General features: G+C 52.9%; 1 protein-coding gene and 1 long non-coding RNA gene across 5 annotated transcripts; one reads left to right on the forward strand and one right to left on the reverse strand.

Moving 5' to 3' along the window:
• The first annotated feature begins 1,728 nt into the window (after nucleotides 1–1,728).
• Cpne7 (copine 7) lies at nucleotides 1,729–18,329 on the forward strand. 4 transcript variants are annotated; one of them, XR_015643427.1, is made up of 15 exons: nucleotides 1,729–1,971; nucleotides 3,884–4,066; nucleotides 8,604–8,678; nucleotides 8,845–8,919; nucleotides 9,760–9,843; nucleotides 10,434–10,523; nucleotides 10,774–10,872; nucleotides 11,492–11,578; nucleotides 11,906–11,957; nucleotides 12,768–12,901; nucleotides 13,605–13,659; nucleotides 14,102–14,153; nucleotides 14,221–14,354; nucleotides 16,685–16,921; nucleotides 17,557–18,329. XR_015643427.1 is itself a non-coding variant. In NM_001399095.1 (15 exons), the coding sequence occupies exons 1-15, from the start codon at nucleotides 1,804–1,806 to the stop codon at nucleotides 17,692–17,694; spliced, it is 1,671 nt and encodes a 556-aa protein (NP_001386024.1). In that variant the 5' UTR covers nucleotides 1,760–1,803; the 3' UTR covers nucleotides 17,695–18,329. The 4 variants fall into 4 exon arrangements, 1 of the variants encoding a protein (NP_001386024.1); NM_001399095.1 differs by having other exon boundaries at nucleotides 1,760–1,971; nucleotides 11,898–11,957; XR_015643426.1 differs by lacking the exon at nucleotides 14,221–14,354 and having other exon boundaries at nucleotides 11,898–11,957.
• Nucleotides 9,259–18,738, reverse strand: LOC147999500 (uncharacterized). The gene is made up of 3 exons (XR_015644229.1): nucleotides 18,509–18,738; nucleotides 17,992–18,109; nucleotides 9,259–10,078 (listed from the first exon to the last, which is right to left on the reverse strand). It is a non-coding gene; the product is annotated as an uncharacterized LOC147999500 (long non-coding RNA).
• Between the last annotated feature and the right edge of the window lie 5,275 nt (nucleotides 18,739–24,013).

A 24,013-nucleotide genomic window follows, 5' to 3' on the forward strand; every position in this document is an offset into this window, starting at 1 on the left:
ATGTGTGTCTGTATGTCTGTGTGTCTCTGTGTATGTACACATTGAAATCAGTTCTCTCCTTCTACTAAGTGGGTTCCAGGAGGTTGTGAATCTTGGCAGCAAGCACCTTGGTGTGCACTGAGCCTTCTCGTCAGCCCATGCTAAAATCTTTGGTGGCTCTTCCTTTAAATTGGAGCCACTGGACATGTCCACAGGTTGGTGCTGTCCAGCGTCTGCCTAGAGCTCAGTGTCGGAGGAATAAGTGAGTGGACATTCAGTGACATCAAGGCAACAAGTCTGATTGGGGACCTGGGAACAGCCCAAAGTGGAGTGATCCCAAGTCCTGTTGGGGAGCTTGGGGGACCTGTGGGCACTCCTGGGCCTTTGCTCTTGTTAAGTGCTGACTGGCCAAGAGGTTGAGGGTCTGACCCAGAATGGAAGACTCCCAGAGAACCACTCTGAGTCCCTGTGAACAGAAAGCCACAACTATAACCCTGCAAGCAATGGTGGGTTACAGGTGGGCTCTCCCAACCCTGTAGGACTGAGAAGCCCGGAGCTACACAGGCTGGACTCAGCAGAGGGTAGCGCCCTGACTGGGGCCAGCTTTGGAGAAGGATGGTCCAGAACAGCTGGGGAAGCAGGCAGGTGCTAGGTGAGCCTCAGAAAATGGAGGTCAGAAGCTGGAGCCCACAAGCGGACCGGTGGCTACTGGGATGGCTTTGTCCCTGGTCCAAACTGGCAGAGGAGGTGTTGTCCCCACAGTACTGTATCAGTTTCCCTCTTCGTCAAAAGCTACCGACGCTACTACCCACTCTCACCTCCCACCACCCTGTATATCCCTGTCTTGAGGTTGACACCCCTTTGGCCCCAGAATCTTCTGGAGTCTTGTCTGTTGATGCTGAACCACACCACACCACACCCCCACAGGCATGTACACCTCACCTTATACTCCGGGTCTCCTACCCCCTTCTCCTCAATCCCCGCCCCAGTCATGACTTTCGGTCCATTTTCTGCCCTATATTTAGGAAGGAATTGGCAAAGAGAATGGGCTGGGGGGTGATGGCTGTCGTAGCCAACACCTCCTCTTCCGAATGCCTTTCTCTGGGAAGGAGAGGGAGGTTACAAAAGGGAGGGGTGATGAAGCCTCCCTTCCACCTTGGGGGGAATGGTGGTGGACACACCAGGTAGGAGTGGCTGGGAGAGAACACTCTTAGTTCCCTCGGCCACAGACCAGAGATTGGTGAGGGGCTCTCCTTGCTTGCTCCTGGCCTACAAATTCTGAGAAACGGACACCCTGCTGCCAGCTCGCTGGGCGAACAGTGAGCGCCCACTAAGTTACTCATTGATTTAAGTGACAACCCCAAGAGGGACACAGGACTACTTTGGTGCGACTCTGGGGTGGCTTGTGCATCTCTCAGAGGTTGTCTAGACGAAGCAAACCCGGTGCCTAGGTTCGAGCAGTTTGGAGCCTCCAGAATCGTTGAACCCCATAGAGACACCACAATCCCAGAGCTTGCGTGCAACCCAGACCCTATCTCTTAGCTCCAGTGAGGGGACCGAAACCTCTCTCCAAGAGGCGCCTCTCCAGGCAATCTGCTCCCTGCCAGGTCCCTCTGCTTTTCTCCTGTGGCCCCACCCCGGCCCCGCCCCTTCGCGGTCCCCTCCATCCCTTCCCCGCTGCATCGCCGCCCTACAGCCCCCGCTCTGTGGCGGCCGCCCGAGACACGTGTGCCCGCGCCGGGCGGGCGTGAGGGGAAGTGCGGCCACGCCTGGTCCGGCCACCATTTCTCCGGCGCCCACCGGTTCGAGTGCGGAGCCTGAAGCATGAGCGGCGACTCGGAGCGCACGGTGGCCCCGGGGGTGGTGCCTGCACCCTGCGCCTCGAAGGTGGAGCTGCGGCTGAGCTGCCGGCACCTGCTGGATCGGGATCCGCTGACCAAGTCGGACCCCAGCGTGGTGCTGCTGCAGCAGGCACAGGGCCAGTGGCTACAGGTAGGGCGACCAGTGTCCTGGAGCTGGGCACCTGAAGACCTAAGTGTGAATTGAGGTTTGTGATGCTGGCAAGGGTGTTCTGAAACTGGGGCTACTAGGGCAAAAGAGAAGGTGTCTGCCCGCTGTCAGGAAGGGCAGGGCAACAGGGGAGCTGCGGTAGAAAAGAACCTTGGTGGAAAGTGCTCAGAAGTCCAGTCGAGGGTCTCAGCCTGGGGTTGTAGCGCTAGAGTGAAGCGCCCAGGCTAGACTGAGGAGCACAGGAGGGAGTGCAGCTCGGGAGTGGGGACACTGCCTGAGGCAGGTATAGGGACTGTTTAAGGTCACAGGGTTCCCCCTCTATTGGCCGCAGTAGCCATGAGCGTCTCACAGGTGAAGCAGCAGCGTGGCCAGTGGTCTTAGGGCTGCGAACTAGACATTGATGGTTGGGTAGAATCGAGCTGGTCAGGGCTGGACAGAGACTCCATGGCTCAGATTTAAGACGCCCTGGTTAGAGGACTCCAGCCTCCAACCTGTCTCCTCACTGTGTTTTAGGAGAAATCGCAAATTGCATGCGTGTGGCTACGCTCGAGGACTGAAAGCCCCTCCCCGCTCCTTATTGCCCCCTGCCGACCCAGATCTGAGGGCCTGCCTCCAGCATGGGGTTTTTCCACTGGCCACCCATAAACCTAGGGTAGCCAGGGTCTTCAGAAAGGGGGCTTCTGCGTAGACACCAGCTCTCATTAGCCCCCAGAAGGTACTGCCCATGTTCTGGGGTAGTGTCAGGATTCTGCGCATGTTCTGGGCCAGTGTCCTATAGCCCGTGTTGTGAAGCATATAAACCACTTTCTCAGCCGCCAACTCCCATGGGACTGGCTGTATGTCAGGAGTGGAAAGCAGCCCCCCCCCTTAGTTGGGAGGCCTAATAGGCACAAAAGACTTGGACCCGAGTCCGTACTCAAGTAGGAGTGTCCCCAACAGCAGCTCTGAGCCACTGGAGTCTGGCTGTGGCAATCATGACAGGAAGCTTGGAAGGAGAGCCAGGAAAGACGTCTCAGATAGACACTGTGACTATCGTGGGGTAGCCAGGACACCAAGGATGCGAAGGGGATCCAGAAAGTGGAGGACATATCCTGGGGACCCCCTATTGATGCATGGCACCTCAAGTAATACCGATCTGCATCCCAGCATATTCCTTAGGCTCTGGGTCTGAGAAATCCTGTGGTTCATTGCCCTAGAAGCATGTGTTCATGCCCCCTAGAAGGTATTAGGAGGCCGCTTTGCTGTAGGCTGTTTAAGGACCAGCTTGTGACCCTGGCCTCCCCATAGCATTGCCTGGCTTGATTGATACCTGGTATATATATTCATTCCTGGGAAGGGTCCAGGCAGACCCTTGTCTTTCATGCAGGAGCCTCCATGCCGAGCAGATTTGATAGTCTACTAGCTAAGGTTTCTTGTTGGTTTATGTTCTGGAGGAGAGAGGGGGCTAAACTCAGTGGGAGAGACTGGTGAACCCACGTCCCTCTAGCAGGGAAATCCCTTTGCCACTGGGCTGAGTGTTATGGGAAGGTCTCCACATTAGGCTTGCCCTGCCCAGCACTAGAAACTGATTCTGTCCCTGAGAACGGTGCTGGTCCCTGAGCCTCAGTGTCACCATCTGTAACGTGGAGATAAGAAGGCAGCAGTGAGCACGAGATGTGGAGAAACTGCAGCCTGTGACTGGTTAAGGGAGGGGCGTGCTTTCATCTCAGACACGCAAGTGTATATAGTACGACCCTTCTGGGCAAGCAGCCCTATAGACGCAGGTGGGCCCCATGGATGGAAAACAGGCTTGGAATGGCACAGATGCGTGGGAGGTGGGGGAAGGGCAGGAGCCCAGGCAAATCTGTAGGGAGGTCCCACCTGTGGGGCTGGCTCAGAGGAGGGCTTGTTGCAGGTGGACAGAACGGAGGTGGTGAAGAGCAGCCTGCATCCTGTGTTCTCCAAGGTCTTCACTATGGACTATTACTTCGAGGAGGTGCAGAAGCTACGATTTGAGGTGTACGACACCCACGGGCCTAGTGGGCTGAGTTGCCAGGATGATGACTTCCTAGGGGGCATGGAGTGTACCCTGGGTCAAGTGAGTACCCCATCGTCTTGGAAGAGAGGAGGGTAGGAGCCACTCCTAGGGCACTCGATGCCCTCAGCTCAGGGATTCTGCAGAGGGACATCCGGCTCTGCCTGCCTCCACGTCTTAAAAGCGCTTGTTTGTTTGAGGCAGCCCGGGCTGTCTTTGAAGTTGAGATCCTCCTGCCTCAGCCCTGAGTCCTGCTGTTGCAGGAGGGTACCAGCATATGCACCTTTTCTTACTAGTTGTCTTGTCTGTCTGTCTTAGTCCCATTGTAGCCCTGGCTGACCTGAGTCTCATAGAGACCCATTTGCTTCTGCCTCCCAGGGGCTGGCATCAAAGGTGTGCACCATGAACCGGGGCCCTTATCAGGTTTTTTTTTTTTTTTTAAATACTCATTTTATTTACATGAGTACTCTGTAGCTGACTTCAGACACACCAGAAGAGGGCATCGGATCCCATTACAGATGGTTGTGAGACACCAACCATGTGATTGCTAGGAATTGAACTCAGGACCTCTGGAAGAGCAGTCAGGGCTCTTAACCGCTAAACCATCTCTCCAGCCTGTTTTATTTTTTAATGGTTTAATCTATCGTATGAATAGGGATGTTTTGCATGCAACTATGTCTGGATGCCACATTTATCCTGGGTCCTTGGAGATCAGAGGAGGGTACCAGACTCTGGAAGCAGAGTTAGAGATGGTTATTAGCCTCTCGATCGGTGCTGGGAGCCAAACCTGGGTCCTCTTCAAGAGAAGCAAGAATTCTTTTTTTTTTTTTTTGGTTCTTTTTTTTCCCGGAGCTGGGGACCGAACCCAGGGCCTTGCGCTTCCTAGGTAAGTGCTCTACCACTGAGCTAAATCCCCAGCCCCAAGAGCAGCAAGAATTCTTAACTGCCGAGCTGTCTCTTCAGCCCTCAGAGTGGTCTTGCTTGCTTGTTTTTTTTTTTTTAAATAACAGTTTTTTTTTAAAGATTTATTCATTTATTATATATGAGTACACTGTCACTGTCTTCAGACACACCAGAAGAGGGCATCAGATCTCTTTACAGATGGTCGTGAGAGCCACCATGTGGTTGCTGGGATTTGAACTCAGGACCTCTGGAAGAGCAGTTGGGTGCTCTTAACCGCTGAGCCATCTCTCCAGCCCGCTTGCTTGTTTTTTAAGAAGTGTGTGTAAACATAGGATGTCATATAGCTCAGGTTGCCCTTGAACTCCTTACGTAGCCAGGGATGATGTTGAACTTTGAACCTTCTTGATTCATCTTCCAATCAGTAAAACTGCAGGTATGAAACACCACACCAGTTTTTAATTTTTTTTTTCAAAACAGGGTTTCTCTGCGTAGCCCTAGCTGTCCTAGAACTCACTCTGTAACCCAGATCTGCCTGCCTCTGCTTCCAGAGTGCTGGGATTACAGGCGGGCACCACCGCCGGCCAGGCTCAGTTAAATATTTTTGAGCTGGGTTACGAGCTCCCGTGTTCCCACGGGCCTGTTCCAGCACGTCTCCCCCCAAGTCCCTCCCAGTCCAATTACTAGGCGTCATGCTCTCACATAAGTGAATAAACACACAATTTTCCTTAAAAATAGCCAGGTGGGGATGTACCTCTTTTGATAGAGTGCTTGCCTACCGTAAACAGAGCCCTGGGTTTGCTGTCCCCAGCACCACATCAAAAGAAGTAGAAGCAAGAGGATCAGAAGGTCAAGGTTATCTGGAGTGGTGGTGCACACTTTTAATCACAGCACTCAAGAGCCAGAGGCAGGATGATTTCTGTGAGTTCAAAGCCAGCCTGGTCTACAGAGTGAGTTCTAGCTCAGCTAGCTTCACACAGAGAGGTCCTGCCTTAAATAAATAAATAAATAAATAAATAAATAAATAAATAAATAAATAAATAAGGTTATCCTCTACTCTATGGTGAGTTTGGAACCAACCTGGATTAATGAGACCATCTTTAAAGGAAAAAAAAAAGGCAGAGAAAGAACCTGGCTCACCTGGTAAGAGCTCTTGTTGCACAAACACGAGGACATGAGTTCAAATCTCCGGCACCCACAAGCTTTGAGGGGTACAGACAGGAAATTTATTGGAGCTTGTTAGTCACCAATCTAGCTCCAGGATCTGTAAGAGGCACTGAGTAAAGGAGAGAGTGGTAGTCAAAACACCTGACGACCTACTGTGGCCTTCACACGCACAGTATGTACGCCCACGTGTGCATGCACACATCCACTCTCTCCCACTAACCAGGTATGGTAGTTAGTACACACCTGTGATTCTAATCTTTGGGAGTCGAAGGCAGGAGGGTCAGGAGTTCAAGGCCATCATCAGATCAGACACATATCAAATCTAAGACTTAAACCAGTCTAAGCTCCTTGAGATCCTGACTCGACACAAGGAAAAAAAAAAAAAAAAAAAAAACCTCCAAGCAAACAAAAGAGAAAAAGCAAACCTCAGCCAGCTGCCGTGGCTCCCACCTCTAATCCCGGGCTGTGGCAGACCGAGGGAGGAGAGCTCATTCCACATAAGCCTGGGCTGCATAGTAAGATCCTGTCTTTAAAATCTCTTCTTCTCCCTCCTCCACTCGGTCTCCCACCCCCACCCCACCCCCACACACTCTACACAGTTCTGCCAGCCCATGCCGTTTGTTTGTGTGCACTGTGTGTTTGTGTGCACCGTGTGTTTGTCTCTTCACGAGTCTTTCCGCAGCAGCACACAAGCCTTCCTGAGTGTGATGCACACCTCGGTGGCAGTATTTGTCTGGAACATTTGAGGTTCTGGGTTCTATCCCACACTAGGCACGGGGCAGACTCCATGTTTTCCCCTGAAGCTGGGGGTGGGAGGAGTAGTGCATGGGGTTAATCATGAGAGCCCTAGGGGACAACGCTGGCAGCCAGGAGCCACTGTCCTTGGCCTCTCCTCCCGTTGCCCATGCGGCAAGCACTTCGCTCTGCTCGTGTGCTGGGCCGCGTGGTACAGCCTCCTCGGTGGGACACAGGATGCCTTTTACACTAAGGAGCAGTCTGTAGATCACATGGAGGCACTGAGATGAGTTCCATGTGGCTATTACCCAACTAGGGGGGCATTTCTGTCACCTTGCAGGTGGCCCTTTCTGGCCAGTCCCTTGGCTGTCTCTGGTTTTGAGTTTCCTGTGTGTTAACCACACGGTCTGCTCTAGGTGTCTGGTTCTCCATTCCGACATCATGTGTGTGACTCATCCCCACCACTGCCTGGTCGGGGCTCCTTCTCTTCAGATCCCCACTTTATGTAACAGTGGCTGAGAAGAAGCGGGGCGCACTCCCTCCCAGGTTCCTACGGAAGATGGCAGAGGAACAGAGAGGCATGTGGACTGGACGCAGTCACAGATATCGTCACATGCATGTACACACGCACCACAGTCCAGGCGGCACTGAGCTACATGAACATACATGGCCACATGTGGATACACATATGGCCCACATACAGGTTCACATCTGCAGACATTGTCAGCTTGGCCGACTGGTCAGGGGCCACAATCTGTAGTTTTTTTGTTTTTTTTTTTTTTGGTTTTTTGTTTGTTTGTTTTTTTTTAGATTTATTTATTATATAAGTATACTGTAGTAGCTGTCTTCAGACACCAGAAGAGGACACCAGATCTCATTACAGATGGTTGTGAGCCACCATGTGGTTGCTGGGATTTGAACTCAGGACCTCTGGAAGATTAGTCAGTGCTCTTAACCACTGAGCCATCTCTCCAGCCCCTAATCTGTAGTTCTTTTTCCCATGGTCCTCTGGTGCCCATCAACTAGTAGCAAACATGAGTCAGAGGCCCCTCCTGGGTGTCAGGGTAGCAACTACCATATAGACCATCTTGGGCCCTCGAATACAGAGCTTTCTCCAGGGAGATGTGAAGGCCTGTTATTCAGAGCAGGGCTTGCTGCCTCAAAGGGTTCACTCAATCGTTTCCCTTAGACTCTGTTCCCTACTAGATAGGAAATATGCCATGTGCAGCCTGGGCCTGTGTGAAGTCATCTCTCTCTGTAGGTTAGGGATGCATTGCTCTATGGGAGAGCTATGCACCCAGTGGGACAGGCAAAAAGGGAGGCCCAAGGTGGGAGAGGAGTTCTTCAGGAATTGAGCATTGGTGCCCATAACCTCATGGCCCTTCTAAGAAGGTACCTGTGCAGAAAAGACACCAAGTGCACGTCTCCTGCCACCTCAAAGCCACTCTGACTCATTTGGGGCAGTAGGGGTCCAGAGCTCAGAGCTATTTAACCAGCTTCTCACCCCAAGACCGATGAGTAGAATCAGGCCAGCGGTACGGTGAGGTCCTGGCTGAGCGTTGATGGTTGATGTCCTAATGCATCTGCCTCTGCTGCCCCTCATGGTGTGTGTGTACCCCACAGGCGGATGAGGGGAGGCCCGTGAGAGATAGAAGTTGAGTGACATGCTCAGACATCAGCAGATAGGCCACCAGAGGCTAGGGGAGGTGGGGAGACAATGAGAGCAGAAGAAAGAGCCCAGGAGTCCCAGCGAGGTCCTCTTCCTCCTTTAAGCCTACCTAGCTCTCTTGGTTTCCAGATTGTGGCCCAGAAGAAAATGACACGTCCACTGCTGCTGAGATTCGGCAGGAATGCTGGCAAATCCACCATCACGGTGAGCCCAAGAGCTGCGGGGAGGGGTGTCTTGGGAGGAGACAAGCAGGGAGGCCTCAGATGGACTGTAACTGTGTAGCTGCTAGGAGAGAGCAGAGCCCCCTCAGCTGAGGCAAGAGGGTGAGACTGATGGCCTGGAACCCATGGGTCCCATGTGCCACACTCAGGTGATAGCAGAGGACATCTCTGGTAACAACGGCTACGTGGAGCTCTCCTTCCAAGCCCGGAAACTGGATGACAAGGTGAGGCCAAGATCCCCTGTGTGCTGGGCTCCAAGCCTCCTGCAAGCTGGCTCACTGTGAAAACCTAGTTACTGCTCAGCACTGGCCTCTAAGCTTCAGAAAACAAGTGACATGAGAGCTGTGTGTGAAGCCCTTGGCATGCCGATGGCACAGTCCTGTGGTTACTACGTTCCTTGTTAACCGTTACACTTTGCAGTCATTACAGACAAGGCTGCCACCCTCCCAGCTACACACACACACACACACACACACACACACACACACACACACACACACAGCGGCGATGTGTGGTAGAGAGCTTTGCCCGCATTGCACCTTGGCATGTGGTCATCAGACGGCTTCCAGCAGGGTACCTGTTTACTGATAGGGAGAGAGGCCCACGGAGGACAGAGAGGTCCCTGTCTTGAACTGGGACTTAGCCTGGTTTATTGGTTCCTCTCACAGGTTGGAAACTGACCCTTCATAGGTACCTGTCTCCCTTGAGATATTTAAGCTGGGACAAGGAAGGGTGGGTGGGTGGGGTGTGAACAACTGTTTAGACAACCGGCAACAGGAGTGAGGACTAGCAGAGTGGGGTCTGTGAAAACACACTGGGAGGGTGGGCAGGCTAAGGGTCCCCACGGGTGAAGCCAGGGAAGGCTCCAAGCAGTGAGTCCTTATCACTGAAGGCTCTCAGGGAGTGTTTCCAACGTATTTTATGCCTGGGAAACTTGGAGCTATGGGGAGGGGGTGAAATTCTAACCTGCAAAGGACGAAGCCGGAATCCAGCCATAGGGATGGAGCCATCCTCAGGCCAACAGCTGGCTAGCCCCCTTGCCAGCCCACCCTCTGCTGCCCCAGGACCTCTTCAGCAAGTCGGACCCCTTCCTAGAGCTGTATCGGGTCAACGACGACGGGAGTGAACAGCTGGTGTACAGGACAGAGGTGAGGGCCGCACTGCCTGACGGTAGAGGGGCTTCAGGGGCCCTGACGGAAATGGGCCTCCCAGATGAGGGACAGGGAGGTAGCATGACCCTGTGGCTGTGGTGTCTTTCCTTCCAAGGCCCTCTGCTCTCTCTCAATGGATGGAACAGCTGGCTGGATTGGTTCTCCGTCCGCCCAAATTTAGCGTGGCAGCTTTGTTGTTACCGGTCCTATTTTTAGGGATACCTGCTTCCTCCTGCAGGGAAACAGGATTTTAGTTACAGCGGGGAGAGAGTTCCCTTTTGAGACAAATTAATTTGAGCGAAAAGAATCTATTTAAGGAGAAAACGGCCCAGGTGGCCGGTGTGAGGCCGAAGCTATTAGGGTCAGGGGTGGAGGGAGTGGAGAGTGGAGTGTCTGGGCTACACCGGTTCTGTTTGGAGCCTGAAACAGGCCTAGGCTCCTGATACCCAGTCTCCCTGGGGCAGGATACAGGCTGCTACCCCTGCACAGCTGAGAGCCCTGTATTTCAGCTAAGGGGCCTATGACCTAAGGATTCCAGAGCTCCTTGGGCCCTAGTCCCACCCAGCTCAGTCTTTTCTGGCCCACAGGTCGTGAAGAATAATCTTAACCCAGTGTGGGAACCCTTCAAGGTGTCCCTGAATTCGCTCTGCAGCTGCGAGGAGACACGGCCTCTGAAGGTGGGGAAGGGTAGGGAGCAGGACTGAAAATGGGGTCATGGTTAGAGTAGGTGGGGGAGTTAGGGACGTGGTCACTGGGCCAGGGCCCACGGGCAGGTGTCAGGGTCCTCCAGACCCACTGAGTATTGGAGACAGGATTTGTGGCTAAGGGAAGACCAAGGAGGGGAACGGTAAATGACAGCCCACCCAGGACCGGGAGGGCCTCAGGTCCTCTGAGGAACACCCACACTGAGAGGCCTGGGCTCCCCAGTGCCTGGTCTGGGACTATGACTCCCGAGGAAAGCATGACTTCATTGGCGACTTCACCACCACCTTCGCAGAGATGCAGAAGGCCTTTGAGGAGGAGCAGGTGAGTTGCTGGCCCATCTCGGGCCACAGGTTCTGACTTGTTCTGGTGGGTCTCTGGGAGGCTGGATATTCTACCCCCACCCCAGAGAAGGCACAGTGGTGACAAAGAGCAGTGACATCCACCACGTGGCCAGAACAGGGGCCTGCAAGCAAGTGACCATGTGAGCCACTATGTACTTCTGTGTGTCAAGGTGGGAGGGGTGTCCTTCCTTCCCGGGACCTGCCTAACCCTCTGTAGCTGGGTGGTGGGTGTGCTGGGAGAGTCTCCTCCGACTCTTTCTTGGGCCCTGGTGTCCCTGAGGAATATCTATAGGCTCAGAATATGGCTGAGCTATAGGCCAAGGCTGCAATGTGCACAGGGTCTAACCTGGGCTATCTTGTTCATATTCTCATCTGCATGGCTTCTCTCTGTTCTGTGTGCTTGACTGCTCCCCACAGAGGCCATTTCTGGCCTCCATGGGCAGCATAGGCCTTCTGTACACGGTTGGAGGCAGTCTTGTGGAGTGTGACAGGGGTCTCCATTAGACTGGGAGGTTCAGGGGCTCCTGGCCCTTGTGGGGGAGGGGCCTGAATCCTGCTGCTCTGGGTGGAGTTTCTGCCTGTCCTTGTCCCTGTCCCAGGCCCAGTGGGACTGTGTGAATGCCAAGTACAAACAGAAGAAGCGCAATTACAAGAACTCTGGGGTGGTGATCCTGGCGGACCTGAAGGTGAGCCTCAGTCCTGCCCGAAGCCCTTAGGGAGATGGCTTGGTGGGATTAGCATCTCCAGGTTATCAGATGGTTCTCAAAGGTAGAGTTCTGAGGTGCGGTGGGTTTCATTGTGGGGTCTTGAAATACCTGGGAAGGGTGAGCGTGAGGGAGGAGAGAGGAGGAAAGAGGGAAGAGGGAAAATGCCCCACAGACTTCAGTGCCTAGGGCAGAGATGCCTAACAGGCTCCCTCTCCCACTGACACAGGCCCGATTTTCTGGGTGGGGTAGGGTGGGGTGAGGGGTCATGAGTGGCTTTGCCAACTGCATTGCTTGGAAGCTCCACAGGGTCCACTCCTTCCTGGATTACATCATGGGTGGCTGCCAGATCCACTGCACGGTGAGTCTGTGGGTCCTGCCCTGTGCTGCCTTCGGGTCCTGCCCCCTGTGCCGCCCAGGCCAACGCACCAGGTCCTAGGTGTCGTTTATCCATCTACATCCCCTCTCTTCCCCTTGATTCTGATGAAGGAAAGGATTCAGGAGTTCAGGACCAGCCCAGGGTCACCTTCTCACAGTGCAGCCAGGGCCCACCTTCTACAAAATTATAGGGACAGGAGAACAACAACAAAAAAACCATAAAGAAGAAAACAGGAGTAGGCACTGAGCTAATGAGGGGTGTAGAGTCCTATAGAGTCCATCCGGCTTAGCCTTGGGCAGACCACAGACCATCCAGAGGAGTCCATCACAGACTCCGACGCCTGCCTTCATGCACAGCTATGCTGGGTGGCTGAGCAGACAGCCACACCCAAGGTGGCCTTGCGATGAGGTGGAAGGCACAGAGGGAACCATAGCAGTTAAGAGAGAGTGTTTCCATGGTCTTGTCCCTCTGAGGGGAGCTCAGCTCAACGATTCTCCCAGGGGACAGGGTCAATGTCATCTTGGGATTCCAAGGGTGATACTTAGGGTTTTCAGGGTTTGGGGAGCTTCTCATCTCCTAAGGTGTAGCCAGTAGTCCCAGTGAACCATTAAGCTTGCATAGAGCTGAGGAAGCTGAGACTCCAGGCTCTTGACCTTAGGCTGGGCTCCGGTATCCTGTGCCTGTCCAGTGCGTGTGTGTGTGTGTGTGTGTGTGTGTGTGTGTGTGTGTGTGTGTGTGTGTGTGTGAGAGGGCACAGGTACACAGTGCCGTTCATCATCCTGGCCCCTGCAGGTAGCCATCGACTTCACAGCCTCCAATGGTGACCCAAGGAACAGCTGCTCCCTCCACCACATCAACCCTTACCAGCCCAACGAGTACCTGAGGGCGCTGGTGGCCGTGGGCGAGGTCTGCCAGGATTATGACAGGTGTGGCCCCACCCATCTCTCTGGGCCAAGTTGGGCTTGGGGGCTCTTCTGAAGTGGTGCCAGGCAGTGTGATTGACCCCTGAGGTCAGCACAAACGAAGGGGGAGCATCTTTGCAGCTAACATAGTAGACGTGAAGCTCAACTGACCTTTGGTACAGATCCTCCAGGGGATGGATGGGGGATGGGTTATGTCTCTAACAGGGCCCCATACCCCTTCACTGGGACACAAACCTGGGCGTTGGTTGGAAATCATCTTGTAGGGCAGAAAAATGCAGACCTTGACGTTGGGGTGATTGGCTAGGATGGGGCTGAGGGCAAACACGGATGGTCTGGTCTCTGAGCTCAACACAACGGCCCAGATCCCCATCCTGAGCTCCCTGCCCATGGAACTCCCTCTTTCAATGGGAGAAGAGAAAGTATAGTGGGGTTAAGTAGGTGCCTTTCAGGTGCTACAACCTCAGGTCAGGGTCCTTAGAGGGAGGGAAGAACAGGGAGCAGCTCCCAGTCTTCTGGTGTCAATTCTACCGTTTCCTGCCTGTGCTGTGGACAGTCTCTGCTCAGTTCCTTAGTTTCCCCTCTGTGGCCTGCCTGTAATCCCTGCTTCTGACCCAGCAAGGCCCAGGCCTTCTAGTCTCCCTCCAGTGTCTACTTCACTCACCGGGGGGCCGGGTTCCTGGAGCTGTCACTTTTGTCTCTTTTCCAGTGACAAGCGATTTTCTGCTTTGGGATTTGGAGCCCGGATACCTCCAAAGTATGAGGTAGGAGAGCCCTGGGCTGGGACCCCATCCTTCTACCCTCTGCAACCCAGGAAGAACCCTAGTTGCCACCGTTCCCTTTTGAGATGGGGGTGGAGGGAGGGGCGACCCTGGCTGTGGCCAGAGACTGACTGTTGGCCCCTTAGAGGGTGGAGCTTTAGGCACGGTGCTTGTTCTTACCAGAAAGGGACAATTCAACTTCTTACCTAGATGCTGGTAGGAAAGGGGAATTATTGGTTAGTGTGCCTCGAAGACACAGCTACTATTGAATCCAGGCCCTAACTGCCCCACATTAGTTTGTCCCTCTGTCTGCCTCCTTCTTGGCTTCCTCTCTCCATGGAGGTCTTACCACATGGGCCCCGAGAAGCAACAACCCAGCTTCTTCCCCATAAGTGGGAATCAAGTGTGTCCTGGGAAGGTCCTGTCTGACTCTTGTCCCCGCCAGGTGTCCCATGACTTTGCCATCAACTTCAACCCCGAGGACGATGAGTGTGAAGGTAGGAGCTGGAAGTGGGTTTGGCAACGTGCGACATCGGCCCAGGCTCACCCCTCCGTTCCCTACAGGGATCCAGGGTGTGGTAGAGGCCTACCAGAACTGCCTGCCGAGGGTCCAGCTCTACGGCCCCACCAATGTGGCCCCCATCATCTCTAAGGTGGCACGCATGGCAGCAGCTGAGGAGCGCACAGGGGAGGCTTCTGTAGGTGACTGGGGGCAGGGATTGCATGCACCCGGCTGTAGCACCAGTTAACTGTGTGTGTAGTCGTGGTGAGGACCAGAGAAGCAGTTATCTGGGTAGAGTTGAGGCAGGCAGTGAGGGGTGGGATGAGGGAAGGGTCCAGGATGCCAGCTGGTGGCTCCCTCAAAGCCTCAGGCAGTCTGTTTTTAGTTTAGGCAGAAGACTGAAACACTTCAAAGTCAGCCCTTATTATCTCAGACAGACACTGGTCTGCCTCAGTTTCCCTCCTGTCCCTCTGCACCTCTGCGGGTATCACATACCGGCTTTCTTTTAGGCATCCTCAGGGTGCACATTTCCCTCAGGGCCGTGTTCTGCTCTCTGTAGCCCTCTGTGTGCTGCTGAGACACAGCCAGCCTGCTGCTTTCTCTTAATTTTTCATTTTGAAAAAAAAAAATAATATTGTGCTTACAAGGGACCAGCACATGACTTCTGGCCATCCACCAAGTCGTAATAGCTACCAGCTTGCACCTTTCTTCCTTCCCTTCTCCCTTCCACCTCCCTGGTCCATCTCATCCTCTCCTCCTTCCCACCCCGTCGTCCTGCCTCCATCCCCTTCACGTATGCATGCACTAAGTGTCCTTCTGAACTATTTAAGAGGCTGAAGCTTAATGTCACTTCCTCCCTAAATGTGCATGATGCCCACGCCTGCCGGGTGGGTCTCATGTATATCAATGTCTGGCAGGGCACGGAAGGCAGCTCCTCCTGCTATCTAATCCTACTAGGTCCCTGCTCTTACCTGTCCCCAGATGCCCCCAGGTGTGGTCTGATTTGGACTTTGCTCGTCCCCTTCATCTTGACCCCCACAGACTCTATCATGACCCTTCAGACTCCACCTGGAACCCCCAGACTCTGGTCACGAGTAGTCCTGCTGCCCAACAGCACTCTGAGGGGGAGGAGGGTGTAGAGGAGGCAGCAAGCTGGTCTTCTGTCAGGAACGTTACACACACGGGCAGTGGAGCCCCCTTCAGGGTGGCAGTGGAGACCTCTCCATGCTGGCTCTCAGGATCCCTCTGTGCTCCAGGAAGGAGTGGCTCCAACAGATATCATCCTGAGTTCTAGGCAATGCTGTCCACAGTGGACAGATTTGGTAAACCTAGCCAGTGTGTCTTCTGATGAATGTACCCCCCCTTTTTTCCACAATAACTTTTTGTTTTCCTTGGGGAAAAAAAACTTTTCTTAAGAGTTGAGGTCTCCTGTTCTCCAAAAGTCAGGAAATTGCCAAGAGGAGCTGCTGAGGTGCCTGCCAGGCAAATCTGTGACCCTGAGCTTGATTCCCAGAATCCACACACAGAGAAGGGAGCAAGGCAGAAGGGTTGGGCCCCTGACCTCCATGTGGGCGTGTGTGCATCACAGGCATCGATAGTCTTTCTTTTTTAACTTTAAAAATAAGATGATTCCCAGAGATCCACACTCTTGATCGACAAATGCCTACTACGTGTCTCTTGTTCCTGGATTAAACTTTTTTTTTTTTTTTTGGTTCTTTTTTTGGAGCTGGGGACCGAACCCAGGGCCTTGCGCTTCCTAGGCAAGCGCTCTACCACTGAGCTAAATCCCCAACCCCTGGATTAAACATTTTCATTTCTTCACCTTGAGTTAATTTCAGACTTAGAGGAAAAGTTCCAACAGCATGGCCAAGAGTTCTGTCATATTCTTTTCTAGGGTCACTTTGTGTCCTGAGGTTTTATTTTGCTTCTGTTTTGAAAAAGTTTGATTTAATCAAACTATTTTTGTTGTGATAAAACACACACTATTGAAAATTTATGATTATAACCACCTTCAAATGCCCCAGCTAGGAGGTTTGAGGATATTCGTGAATTTTGCAGATTTTGAATTTCAGCTTTTCACAAGGAAACTGCATACCTGCTCACTTATGTGTTTTGACTAAACGGGGGTATTGTACTCTTGAGAATGAGAATGGACTTCTGTTTGAAACACTTCCCACTATGTCATTCCTGAAGCATGGACCGGGGCGCCATGGTGTCAGGGTGTTAGGCCGTGTCCATCCAGTAGTCCTCCTCCTTGGATATGAGACCTGGGTTCAAGCCTTGAGAGGTGGTCTTGTCTGTAAAGTGGATTCTGCAGTCCCATGACGGGTGGAGCAGCTTTACTCTACATAGTGGCCAGCAGTAATTTATGACTAGGACTGTCACGAGTATTGCATTGTGCCTGGGCACTGCAGAGGTGCACACAGCAGGGGCCCCTCCAGGGGCGGGGACTGGAGCTGGAGGTGATGTGTGTGGCTTTGAGAGGTCTCAGGGGCCGGCACCCCTGCTTCCTTCTGATGCCCCCAGCAATATTACATACTGCTGATCCTCACGGACGGTGTGGTGACGGATATGTCGGACACTCGAGAGGCCATCGTGCGCGCCTCCCACCTGCCCATGTCTGTCATCATTGTTGGGGTGGGCAACGCCGACTTCACGGATATGCAAATCTTAGATGGGGATGATGGAATCCTACGCTCACCACGGGGCGAGCCTGCACTCCGAGACATCGTTCAGTTTGTGCCCTTCCGTGAGCTCAAGAATGTAAGTGGCTGAAAGGGGGATGGCATTGAGAGCTGGGCCCTGGGGGGCGGTTCCCACTGCTCCATGCATGCATGACTTCCTTGCCCAGGATAAGGCCCTGCACTTTTTATGTCAGGCTAAAGAGTAGGCTCTGGGGATGGCTCCTGGTCAGTCTCCACCCTGATGACTGCCTGTGCAGTGAGCTTATGACCCTAAAATCTATGACACAGAGAAGGCAGTAGGGGTTCTGTGGACCTGGCACACAGCTCCCCATGCCCGCTCTATAGTAAACATGTCACGTGGACTCTCTCCCACATGCACATCGCAGGTCGTCATGAGAGAGCATGAGGGTGAACGTCTGTGCCTGGTGGCCCCTCTTTACCTCCTGTCATTACCTGCTGTGGCTGGGAGAGATGAAAGGACTGTGTTGGCCTCCCCGCACAGACACACTGGGGACAGTGTAGGCACTTCCATCAGCTAACGCTAGGACAGTCTAGGGGCTCGGTGGCTGCATTTCCACCCTGTGTCCTTAGTAGCTCAACTGACTGCCAAGTCACATGTCCCTTAAGTAGATTTGAGTCCCGGGACTGTGACCCAGATAGGGGAATAAGGATGTAGAAGGCCCTCAGATGTAACCATGTGGTCTCTCAACCCAGGCGTCCCCTGCGGCACTGGCCAAGTGTGTGTTGGCCGAGGTGCCAAAGCAGGTGGTTGAGTACTACAGCCACAAGGACCTGCCTCCTCGAAGCCTTGGTGGCCAGACTGGAGAGGCTGGTCCCAGCTCAGCGCCATGAGGATGTCAGGGGAGGGGGCTTTGAAGAGTATGTCCCAATCTACAGCATCTCCTGTGCCCCCAGAGACCCCTCACTCAGAAGCTCATCACTCAGCCCAGGCCCCAGCCTTGCTCCCGTGTTCGGCTGGCCTGGGCCAGTGGCCCGTTTTCCCAACATAAAGAGATCTAGGCCTTGTGGAGTGACAGAAATCATTAGCTCTCCCATGTCTGGGCCTCCCTGTATGCAACAGGCATAGAGCAGGGTATTCTGAAAGAGCTGGAGCTACAGAAATGCTCTTCCCCTCTTGCTTGAGCTCACCTCTCTGTCACGTCGGGTGTCAATCACACTGCCTGGCACCACTTCAGAAGAGCCCCCAAGCCCAACTCGGTCCAGAGAGATGGGTGGGACCACACCTGTCATAATCCCGGCAGCTCAGCTGTGGAAGGGGTGGTTGATTTGGAGAGTTTTGTCATTTGATCTTGTGGAGAGAGGCAGTACCCCAACCCTCGAGGATACCTATTTCTAGGCACTCTGATCCCATCGGTTTCTCTGTCCTATCTGGTACCAGTCCAACCCATGCTCATACCTGAGACCCTGGGGCCTGAAAGGTCTGTGGGAGGCAGCTTTGGGTATAATAAAGCATCCCCTCATTCTCACAGCCTTGTGACTTTCTTGCTTCAGGGGATCTGGCATGAACGTCCCTAGAATCAGGCTCACCAGGTCACCCACACCAGTCAGGGCTGTGGCCTGGCTGGGCTTTAGGTATTCCCCTCGGCTGATGTGTCAGGAAGGGAAAAGCAGCCCTAAGTGACTTTGGCTTGTACCCAGGACTCACCATGTGCCACAAGCTGTCGGCTGAGGGCAGCTTCCACCTGTCTGAGTGGGGGTGGATTTTTTTTAATTGAGATTTCCTCTCAATTATCTTGTCTGAGAAAAACAAATTGTCCCAATCCTGAATCAGACCCACCCACCTATCAATCTATCTATCTATCCACTCCGGAGCTATTTTTAGCTACTGATTCATCTCCTGTTAAGCCCGGATAATAGGCATCACCATGGTAACCTGGCTACGATTCCGGAAGGGCCGGTGGATGTTGGTCTCTTTGGGGACAGAGAGGACACCAGAGAAATGTACCTTCCATGGATATATGGGAAAGGAGACACCAGCAGGGTGGGAGATTGGAGCCCCAGGGTGTCAGCCAGGTCTGATCCAGTCCGCACAGTACCTGACAGTTCTTAGATTTGCCTGGGTTCTTCTCTGGTGAAGCCAAGGAGCCTAGGATCCCAGCAGCAGGCGGAAGAGAACGGGGAAAGGTTTATGCATGTAGAGGAGTCAGTGTGGGGGGCTTGGGAGAGCCACTGGCCGGAGGGGTGAGAAGGGACAGCCCTTCCAAGAGATCACAAAGCAAGGAGAAGGTGAGTTTCTTTCAGCCCTTGAGGAACCTGGTCCAGGAGCATGCCCTAGACTCTCGCCTCACAAAGAAATCAAGGCTCAGGTTAGTGGAGGGACCAGCCTGGGGTACCTCTGATGGGGTAGAGCTAGTACAGCTTTGATTGTCCAAGTTCCTGTTCCCGCCCCCTTTGCTGCCTTACAGCGTGTGCCATATAATCTTGGAGTCCAGCGGGACTTGTGCGAATCAAGCCCAACAGTGCGGATGGAATGGGTTCCCTGATATTCGGGGAATCTTCCAACTTAACTTGGGGAGCCTCGCTCTTGAGCATAGAGCATGGGAGTGACCCCAGGGCCTTGGGTAAAGAATTTCCAAGTTGGCTGAACTCTGGGGGGTCCTAGAGAGGCCAAGAGCCCCACAGCCTACCCTGCTGGGGCTTGTAGGTTGGAGGCGCTGGCTAGCCAGCCTAACCAGCTCTAGCTTTTAACACCTGTGGGCTTTTAACAGCTTTTGGCCTGAGACGGGGCCTCTCTGTCTGAGGGGGGTTTGATCCTTGTTCCTTGTCTGCCACAGACTAGCACGCCTGCTTAACAGGGCTTTGAATGTACCATTGAGAGGCAGGCTTACATTCTCTCGTTTTGAACCTGGGTGGACTTGGGGTCCAATGTCACTTCTACAGCTGGGTCATTAAAATACCGAGTGCTAAGTGGTCCCAGAATTCAGAAAGTGAAGGGGTCAGATTTCTGTAAGTTCAAGGCCAGCCAATATAGAATTACATAGTAAATTCTAGGCTAGCTTCAGGCTCCATAATGAGACCCTGGTTAAAAAAACAAAACAAAAAAAATGTTGGGGGATGGTGGTACACACCATTGATTCTAGTACTCAGGAGGTAGAGGTAGGCAGATCTCTGAGTTCAAGGCCAACCTGGTCCAGGGATTGAGTTCCAGGACAGCCAGGGCTACACAGAGAAACTCTGTCCTGAAAATCAAAAACAAAAAACCCCAAAAACCCTACGAATACCACATACTGACATGCTCAGTTGAAATATCAGCCTCCAGGGGCCACCAGGATAAGAGTGGCCCATGGTCACTGTCATGAGAATAAGCTTCCAGCCCCAGCCGACTTCCATCCTGCCGTAAACACATAGCTAAATGGATAAGTGACCTCAGAGTACCCCTTGTGGTGGCCCTCTCTCATCTAGCTAAGACTCAGCCCTGGCTGATGTCACTGTTAGGAGAGGAGAGACCAGGCAGAGACACAGCTGCCTTATTGGATGGATTGAGAGAATCCATATTTCTTATGCTCCGAGCCCTGCCCTTCAGCCTGACCCGCCGTGCACTCTGACATACAAAGCCTTTGCAGGAGGCTGGATGGGTGGCGTTCAGTCTGATCTGGGGTACCAGTTTCTTAGTCTAAGGGGACAGCCAGCTTCCGAAGGTCCATCCTTTTTGTTCTAAATGTGTTCCCATCTCCCTGTCCCTCCTATAGAGCCCACCGGGCCTCAGGGGCCAAGCTCTCGCTGCCTTGCTGGATTAGTGCCCATCCTGTTCCCGATCCAAGCTAGCTAGGCAGGGATGGAGGGAGTGGGAAGGACTAGCCCCACCAAGGCTGTTCTTTCTCCTGCTGCTGAGAGGAAGTGGGGGCAGGAACCTGTGACTAAGTGCCTGTAATTGGTGTGGGGGCTGAAAAGCTGTCAGACAAGCCCCACGCAGTTCGGCCAATCACACGAGAGCTGTGAGTGAAGCTGTTCCCTTCGCCACCTGCCCCTGGCCTGTCCTTCTGCATGTGGATGCTCCTTACTGGTGGGCAATCGGCTGGCTCTAGGGGTGTGTCCTCCCTGCTCCCTCTCCTCTCTCCTCTCTTCTCCCCTCCTCCCCTCACCAGTTCTAGTGCCTATACACGGTGGAGTGTCCCTCCCTTCCCAGAACTCCCTAAGCATTTGCTTAAACATTGCCCGCAGTGTTGAGCTCTCACAACAGCCCCACGTGATGGCCTATTGTAAGTGTGTGCATTGCACGGAGCGGGAGCTGAACTCAGGGAAATGAAGCCATTTAGCCAAGAATACGCAGTAGAGTCTTGAGCTGGGCCTTCCATGCTTGACTCGCAGGCTATAGAGCCTAGAGCCTTGGTTTATGCATGCATGTGTGTTTAGTCACGCATCTGTGCACACGCAAATACATGCGTGTGTTGTTTTACCACGTCTGAGTGTGCACGTGTGCATTTGGGAAGGGCTGCACTCCTCTTTTGCTTTAACTATTGAAGCCTCTCTCAAAGACTCTCCCAGCCACCCTGGGGATTGGTCTACTCTGTGGGGTTTTAACCCAACAACAGCATCCAGGTTTAGAGAGCTATGTTATTTGCAGGGTCTAGGTGAAGCCTGGATCTCTCTTGAGCAGATATGTCATTGTGCCCAGTTTGCAATAAGCCAGTGCAAGGGAGAGCTATGCCCCTTACCACACACACACACACATGAAAACTCAGGCATTAGTTGGGTGCATGGAGTTTGCCCTCAACCCTAGAAGGCTCCATTTTACAACTATTAAGAATCTCAGCCAGAGGACGTAGGGTAAGAAGCCATCTCTTTGGGGTGCTAGGAGTTACACATCCTTTTAAGCTGACTGGCTATATTTTGTGGGTGGAACTGATGGCCAAGGGTTAATGGACTGAGTCCTCTTAGAGTCACTACATTGAACAGAATATCCCTGAGAAACAGCCCTGGGCTAAAGGCAGTCCCTGTGAGGCAGCAGGGGATCCTCCCTTGCTCTGGGCTCTATCTTGGGGGGCATCTACTTTAGCAGCCAAGGTGAGAGACCTGGGGCCAAATCCTAAGAGACCTCCAGAGCAGCCTCTTCCCAGTGTTCTCTCAGTGGCACAACCCTGACCCTGACCAGGCCTGAGGCCTGAACTTCAGGTGATCCTGGGTGAGATTTCAGGCTGATAGATACCAAGAAGATGTCAGTCATCATGAGTCATTGTGTCAGAGTATCAGAGAAAGAGAGAGAGAGAGAGAGAGAGAGAGAGAGAGAGAGAGAGAGAGAGAGAGAGAGAGGGGCAGAGAGACACAGAGATGGAAATGCAGAGACAGAGAGACAAGGAAACAGAGACATGAAAGGCAGAGACAGAGATAAATAGAGACAGAGGCAGAGAGACAGAGAAAGACCGAGAGGCACAGAGACAGAGGAAGACAGAGACAGAAAAATAGACAGAGAGACACATACACACACACATGCACACGTGCACACACACACACACACACACACACACACAGAGAGAGAGAGAGAGAGAGAGAGAGAGAGAGAGAGAGAGAGATAGATCTTTCTGGTTCACACAGTTTCTTTTTTCCCAAGACTGAATAGTCCAGGTTCTTGGCCCAGAAGGAGAGTCTGGCAGAGGGTAGATGCATCCTTTAAGACTCCATCCCATGGGCTGGAGAGATGGCTCAGTGGTTAAGAGCACCAACTGCTCTTTCAGAGGTCCTGAGTTCAAATCCCAGCAACCACATGGTGGCTCACAACCATCTGTAATGAGATCTAATGTCCTCTTCTGGTGTGTCTGAAGACAGTGACAGTATACATTTGGGGTTGGGGATTTAGCTCAGTGGTAGAGTGCTTGCCTAGCAAGTGCAAGGCCCTGGGTTTGGTCCCCAGCTCCAAAAAAAAGAAAAGAAAAAAAAAAAGACTCCATCCCATTCCCAATTCCAGTCTACATTACCAAGAAAGCCTGTTCTTGCTGGCTTAGTACCATCCTAAGTCCTTGTTGGACCCATCCAAAAAAGCCATGGGTCCATCCTGGATCATTAGCTATTGCGGCCCGAGACAAGTATCTGTGTCTCTTTGTGGTCTGGAGCACCTCCTGGGAGCACCTCCTGGGAGCATCCTGGTGCTACCATTTCCCCACCTGGGCTTTCAAATCACGGTATTTATGGACCTCTTCTCATTGACTTGTAGCGTCCAGCATCCACATCTCTCACCCCACGGTAGGAGGTTCCCCTTCCATTGCCTCTGGGCATCCTTCTCTAACATAGGGCTGCTCTGGACATCCCTAAACTCAGTTTTAGGAGGCTGACCTGTGACCCCAGGTGAACACAGTTCGTCAGGAGGCAGGACCCATCCAGAACACTGGCCACCCTTTGTGCCTTCTTCTCAGCCCTTCTGGGCATGTGGCAATTACTGAGATTGACTTACATTTCTTTCTCTGCTGCTGTGGCTCAGTGCTTCTAGGCCAATGGGGCCTCCTGGGTTTTTCTTGTTGTTTTGAGGTAAGGTCTCGCCAAGTAGCAGTGGGAGACCTTGACTCTCTAAGTTGACCTTGAACTCTCAGAAATCCACCTGCCTCTGTCTCCCAAGTGTTACTAGGATTACAGGTGTACCCCGCCGCAGCAGGCTGTTTATTTTGAGTCAGAGTGATATACAGACCTCTTACTACGTGGCTCATGGTGACCTGTGACTTCTCGTCCTCCTATCCGTACCTCCCAGGATTGATTACACATAGGAGCCATCGTGTTAGGTTTTATGAGTGCTTGAGGTCATAGTCAGGGCTCTGTGAACACTAGGCAAGCGTCTCAGCCACTGAGTTAGCATTCCCAGCTCATGGGGGTCTTTGGAAAAGTCACTTGTTGTCATAGGAACCCCCACTCTGGGACACACAGAAGATGCAAAGTCAAGGGTGCTGCTGCTGTGTTTCCAACCATTGTAAACAGCATCTGTAATGACGTCTGAGGTCTGAGGACAGCACCTTCGGCTGTGGCCATTCAATTGCCCTTTCAGTATGAGGACTTGGGTTGCTAAGAGCAACCCTGCAGTCAGGAGAGTTAGACAGACCCTCCTTGGAGCTAAAGAGTATCCTTGGAGCTCTCATGTAGTTCGTTCTCCGTTCTCTCTCTCTCTCTCTCTCTCTCTCTCTCTCTCTCTCTCTCTCTCTCAGACAGGGTCTCTCTACATAATTCTGGC

This window comes from Rattus norvegicus, chromosome 19, assembly GCF_021556685.1.
Source record: "Rattus norvegicus strain SHRSP/BbbUtx chromosome 19, alternate assembly SHRSP_T2T, whole genome shotgun sequence".
NCBI classification, from domain to species: domain Eukaryota; kingdom Metazoa; phylum Chordata; class Mammalia; order Rodentia; family Muridae; genus Rattus; species Rattus norvegicus.